At 50.5% G+C, this 5,925-nt stretch overlaps 1 protein-coding gene across 3 annotated transcripts in view; it reads left to right on the top strand.

The window, feature by feature from the left end:
• The window catches only part of Dkkl1 (dickkopf like acrosomal protein 1), a 5,587-nt gene extending 1,339 nt beyond the window's left edge, over positions 1 to 4,248 (top strand). The window contains exons 1-5 of one of the 3 annotated variants that reach the window (XM_004646458.2): positions 330 to 450; positions 638 to 808; positions 1,065 to 1,205; positions 1,325 to 1,414; positions 3,872 to 4,248. In XM_004646458.2, coding sequence (XP_004646515.1) covers positions 653 to 808; positions 1,065 to 1,205; positions 1,325 to 1,414; positions 3,872 to 4,180 — 696 coding nt within the window. In that variant the 5' untranslated portion in view covers positions 330 to 450; positions 638 to 652 and the 3' untranslated portion in view covers positions 4,181 to 4,248. Of the gene's footprint in view, positions 1 to 329; positions 451 to 496; positions 578 to 607; positions 809 to 1,064; positions 1,206 to 1,324; positions 1,415 to 3,871 lie in introns of those variants that run through there. The other 2 variants (XM_023706722.1, XM_023706720.1) reach the window with 2 other exon arrangements.
• The last annotated feature ends 1,677 nt before the right edge of the window (positions 4,249 to 5,925 follow it).

Below are 5,925 nucleotides of genomic sequence, written 5' to 3'. Positions count from 1 at the left end.
TGCAGGTTTAGGGGCGTGTTCTAAAAAGAAGGGTGTGGCCTTAAATGTAGTGGCAAGGCTGTACACGGTTTGCGCAGGACTATATGGTCCCAGCGGACTGCGTCTCCAAGGCTATTACCTAGAAGGGGCGTGATCAAATGAAGGAGGGGAGGCCATAAAAAAAAGTTGAGCTGTGGTTTGCCTCGCAGAGAGGATGGAGGCGTGGCTCAAATTGTGGGGGGCGTGGCTACGAAATAGAGGCCCAGGCTCCGGGATGAGGTGGCCGGTGGGCGTGGTCAGGCAATGGGGCGTGGCCACCTCTAACGCTCCAGGTATCTCGCGTGGGCTGGGAGAACACAACTGTTTAGATTGTAACAGTCCTCGGTGGACTGAGAGTCAGGGAGTCCGTTGACCGCGCTGTGGTCCAGCCTAAGGACTCGGCTCAGAAGAAGAGGCGGGGTGTGGGCAGAGGTTAGGCCTGAGATGGGTGTGATCTGGGACCAGGGCGGGCTGCGCAGGATGGAAGGGGTGGAAAGGGATTAGGTGCTGGGGGAGTTGTGTGGACGCGGGCGGGGCCTGGGCCAGGGACAGGACAGAGGTGTCCCGAGGGGAGTGTGGGCCCTGGGAGACCAGGACCCTGACCCCGATCTTGGCACAGCCTCCCCGTCTAGCCATGTGGCATCTGCTGGTCCTGGTGCTGCTGGTCCCCTGCGCCTTGGTGCCTCCCTCGTCTGCGGCCCCCATCCAAGACGCTGACGACCAGGAGAGTTCCTCCGATTTCCTTGGCTTACAAAGCCTCCTCCAAAGCGTCAGAAGACTCTTCCTGAAAGTAAGTGATGGTGGGAGAGGAGGAGGCAGAAGGAGAGAGGGCAGCAAAAGATAGGAAGAGAGAGAAGGTAAGAAGCAAAGAGGTCATGTGAGGAGAGAAGGAATGGGAACAGCAGAGACAAAGGGACAGCAGCGAGGTGGCTGTGGAGCTGAGGACCGGACAGATAAGGCTTGGGGAAGAGGGGGACTTGGGCCAACGCCTGCAGGGCATCTGGGGAGATGAGGTCCAGTAGCTCTCGTCACACCTCGGGCCCTAGGATGACCTCCTTCGGAGTCTGGACAGCTTCTTTTCCACCCCCATGGACTTCTGGGGCCTCCCCAGAGATTTCCACCAACAGCAAGACCAGGAGCGCCAGCTGGGGAACAAGACCATCTCCAGCCATCTCCAGATTGACAAGGTGCAGTTGTGGGGAGCCTAGCTTGCTGTCTCCCCTGTACACTTCATGTTGGTTCTGTCAGGGAGGAGCACCCAGGAGCCAAATAGATTTGTCCTCACTTTCTCACCCTATCCAAATAGGTGACAGACAACAAGACAGGAGAGGTGCTCATCTCTGAGAAGGTGGTGGCCTCCGTGGAGCCAGAGGGAAACCTGGAAAGCAACCGGAAGGTTAGGACATGGACAACCTAAGGGACCCAGGCCTCAGCTGTTCCTGTCCTTTAGAAGGAGGGGAGAGGAATTGAGCCTCCCACTCTTTCTGGGTAAAGCTTGCTGTTTTGAGGCCTTAGTTTTCTCATTTGAAAAGGGCCAAACCAGCTCAGAGATAAGGTGCACAGCCTCAGAATATATCCTCAAGTGCTGAGTAGAGTTTTTTGTTCAATTTTGTTTTTTTATCTTTCTTGAGTCAGGATCTCTCCATGAAGTCCTGGCTGGCCTTGAGCTCACTTTGTAGCCAGGCTGGTCTGAAACTCACAATGATCTTCCTGCCTCAGCCTCCCAAGTGCTGAGATTACAGGGGCGCACCACCACACCTGGTGCTCAGAGGGTTTTGTGAGCTCCATGTGGTTTACTTTCAAGGGCTTTGTAAACCTCACTCCCACAAACCTCAAGATATGTTTGTATTCACAATATGTGTTCTCCAACGCTTAAAAAAATCTACCCCAGGCCAGGAAGATAGCTCAGTAGAATAAGCACTTGCCTGGCAAGCACAGGATCCTGAGTTCAATCCCCAGTACCAAGGGGGAAAAAAATCTACCCCAACATCTTTGTTAAAATTCTCTCTTGGGACCAGGGAGATGGCTCAGTGGAATAAGCGCTTCCCTGGCAAGCGCAAGGGCCTGAGTTCAATCCCTGGTTCGGGGGGGGGGGGGACTCTCATGTAAATGTCAAAATGTGTACTTTAACTCTGAAACTTCACACTGAGCTATATCCCCAGCCCTTTTTAATTTTATTTTAAATTTTCAGACAGGATCTTGCTAAATTCTCCAGAGTAGACTCAAACTTTGATTCTCCTGGCTCAGCCTCCCAGACAGCTGGGATTATAATTGTGTGCCACCACAGTTGCCCAAACTGGGCTGGAATTTGCAATCTTCCTGCCTCAGCACCCCAGAGTGCTGGGGCTACCAGTTTGCACAGTAGAATCTGTTCCCTGCCTCTGCCTGCATCTGCCCAGCACCCTCCCTGTGTTTCTGTGACCAAATTTTTTCTTTCTTTCTTTCTTTTTTTTTTTTTTGTATTTTAGGGAAGGGTTTACAGGGTGTTCAGGGTTTCACTACTAGATTGTACTCCTAGTGATCCACCTGTTTACAGCCTCCCAAGAGCTGGGATTACAGGCACACGCCACCAGCCCAGTCTCAATCACCATTTCAGCCTGCCCTGTGCCTGTTTGCAGGTGCTTTAATCTGCTGAGCCATTTTGCCAGCCCTCTGTGACCAAATTTTCAATCTGCATGAGAACACCAGTTAGATTAGGGCCAAACTAAGACTTCATCCTAACTAAATCCACAGTAACGCAAACAAGGTCGCATCCTAATGTATCCAGCATACAAAGTTGGGGAGGTTAATGATCTATCCTGCAAAGGTTCTCAGATCTTGGTTTGTTAGGTGCAGATGCTGGGCAGGGTAGGACATGATAATTTTTGTGCCTCCCACTTTGAGTATCAAGGACAAGGAGGACATTCAGTCCCCCATCAAATTTGTCCACTTAAGACTGTCCTTGAAAGCTGTTTTCATTTTTGATGGGGAGATAGCTCAGAGGCATAAGCACCTACCTGTAGAGTACAAGGTCTCACATTTGAACCCTGGAACCAGGCATTCTGGCATACTCCCGTAATCCCAGCAATCGGGAGATTGAGACAGGAGGATCACTAGGAGTCTGAGACCAGCTTGGGGTCCACAGAAGTGAGCACAGGACCAGCCTGAACTGCATAGCAAGACCCTGTCTCAAAAAAAAAAAAAAAAAAAAAAAGTCCAGGCCAACCAGATAGCTCAGCAGATTAAAGCGCCTGCTTAGGCAGACACAGAGAACCGGAGGTTTGATTCCTGGCCTGCCATCCCATGCCTGGGGCACACTGAGACTGCAACTGAGACTAGGCGTGGTGGGGCGTGCTGGTGCACGCCTGTGATCCCAGCACTTGGGAGGCTGAAAAACAGAATCACTACGGATCCTGCATCTGTGTAGTGAGACTACATACATCTGTACTAAATACATTCTTTTTTAAAAAAAAATCCATTTTTATCCTGGATTTGATCAAAGATCCCACATTACATTTATGGTTGAGTCTTTGGTAAACCCAAGAGCCTTTAATACCAAAGCCCTTTGTACGTTGCAAACTACCTTCTAAACCTCAGTGTTTAACCCTAAAGTGCTTTGTAATCCAACAAGCATTATAAACCCTAAAATTCTGTTTACCTGCCTTTTGAAACACCCCCCAATGTATTTTCAATGCCAAAGTAGTCTATAAATCTCGGTATCTTTTAATTCTAAAGTATTTGCAAACCCAGTGTGTTGTAAACCTCAGAGAGCCTTTTAACCCCTGAGCTCCCCCTGTCAGCTGTCCAGTGAAGTGAGCTGTGTGCTAGCAGGGTGTGCTATATGTGAGTTAATCTCCTTGCCCCTCCTCCCCAGGTTCCCAAAAGGGAGAAGGAAACCCTGGTGCCCACCGGAAATGGCATGGGCAGCTCCTACCCAGAAGCCCACCGCCGTGTGGCTTTCTGGATCATTAAGGTACCTCGGAGGAAGTCCCATCAGGATGCTCAGGAGGATGGTGGCTGGCTAAGCGAGAAGAAACACCGCCTGCAGGCCATCCGGGATGGGCTCCGAGAGGGGACCCACGAAGGCATCCTTGAAGATGGGGCCCAGGACTCCTCCCACTCCAGGCTGCCTGCCCGCAAGACCCACTTCCTATATATCCTCAGGCCCTCCCAGCAGCTATAGAGGTGGGGCTGGGAGCCCTGCATAGACCCCTCTAGGTCCCCCCCCAGTACCATTTGGAAATAAAGGGTTCTAACATCTAGCTGTACTGTTTGTTTTGGGAATCTACTGGGATCCTCCCAGCCTATGTCCACCAAGCCACATAGGTCCCACTAACCCTAGCCCTAAGGATGAGGGATGGTTGAAGCATCTTTTGCCTAACTCTCAAGGTTTGGAGACCATTCAAATGAGCCACTCAGCCCCCAAGCCTGTCACCTCTAGCCCTGTCAGCCCTGTCAGCCCCCAACTCTTTCACTCCAGTCCTGAACGTCTGTTTGGCCCTTGTATTAGTTTCCTGTGGATGCTGTAACAAGCAACCACTGATTCAGTGACCCAAAATAACGTAATTTTTTTTTTTCTTTTGAGACAGGGTCTCACTGTGTAGTTCAGGCTAGCTTTGAACACACTGTGTAGCTCAGGCTGGCCTTGAACTCACAGTGATCCTCCTGTTTCACCCACCTGAGTGCTGGGATACGGGTATGTACCACCACACCCAGCTTGGAAGCAACCTGTAGTCCCTGTCAGTAGATGAATGGACAAAGGAAGTGTAGTGCATACAATCGAGTGCTGCTGTACCATGAAGATGGATAAGCTACAGCCAACTGAGGAGACATTCATTCACCCTGAGATCATAATAAGTGAAATTGGACACACGACTTTACATAGCACATTGTTTCTCTTCTATGAGAACCCAGGGCTGAGGAGATGGCTCAGTGGCATAAGCACCTGCCTGCCAAGCACAAGGTCTCCAGTTCGACCCCCCATACCGCCTGCCTACTTTGCCAGCTCTGGATGTGGTGGCGCATGTGGAGGACCACCTGAGCAGCTCTCCTTGAAAGAAGAGCGATTGTCTCCATTTTGACTGAGCCTGACCCTATTTCTTCGTATTGTTCTGTACAGAGCTGGCTGGGACTTCTCTTTATCCTTCAGTTGGCCTTACGCAATGTGTATTGGTCTAGCTGAGGTGCTGGTGATCGTCTTTGAAGGTGGCGTGCGTGTTTCCCTGGTAACCTATACCTGCTGCTCTTTAATGTGAGCCGGGTTGAGGCAGGACGATAGAGCTAATTCTCCGGCGCCAGCTGGGATGGAGCCTAGAGACAGAGGCCATGACTTCCCGGGGCTTGAAAGACTGCACCAAAGCTGAAGCACCAGACTTCCCAAAACGTTACATACTATATAATGCAGATTACTCTCTCTGCATATCCTCTCTGCATATCACAGAGGTAAATTGAGGCCACCCACCTAGCTCAGCTCATAGTAGTCTTTCCCACAGTTCTCAGTCAATCCTCAAGCCACTCCCCTATTGAATAAAACTGGGTGAGGCCCTGGGTTGCTCTCTTGGTTCCAGAAAGCCATCTTCATGGCTGGACTTAGAGCCCCTTGACTCCCCGATGACTGAAGATATAATTGAGTGTCTTTATTTTCGCCGTGGGTTGCATTGTAAGTGGTAGATTGGAATCAATTTGATGCGATTCCAATAATGTAATTTTGGGATTACAAATATTGGCTTCTTGGACTAAGAGGAGGACCTGGAAGTGTCTCCTACAGGCGCACACCTATAACGTCACCACTGGGGAGGCTGAAAACAGGAGGATCACTACGAGTCTAGGCTGTGTAGTGAGACTTTGTACCAAATACATAAAAGCAGGCAGGCCAGCTAGCTCAGCAGATTAAAGCACTTGCTTAGGCAGAAGCAGGGTTCAATCCCC

This window comes from Octodon degus, unplaced genomic scaffold, assembly GCF_000260255.1.
Source record: "Octodon degus isolate 3935 unplaced genomic scaffold, OctDeg1.0 scaffold00268, whole genome shotgun sequence".
In the NCBI taxonomy this organism is placed as follows: Eukaryota; Metazoa; Chordata; class Mammalia; order Rodentia; family Octodontidae; genus Octodon; species Octodon degus.
This window is presented reverse-complemented; position numbering and strand designations above follow the sequence as displayed.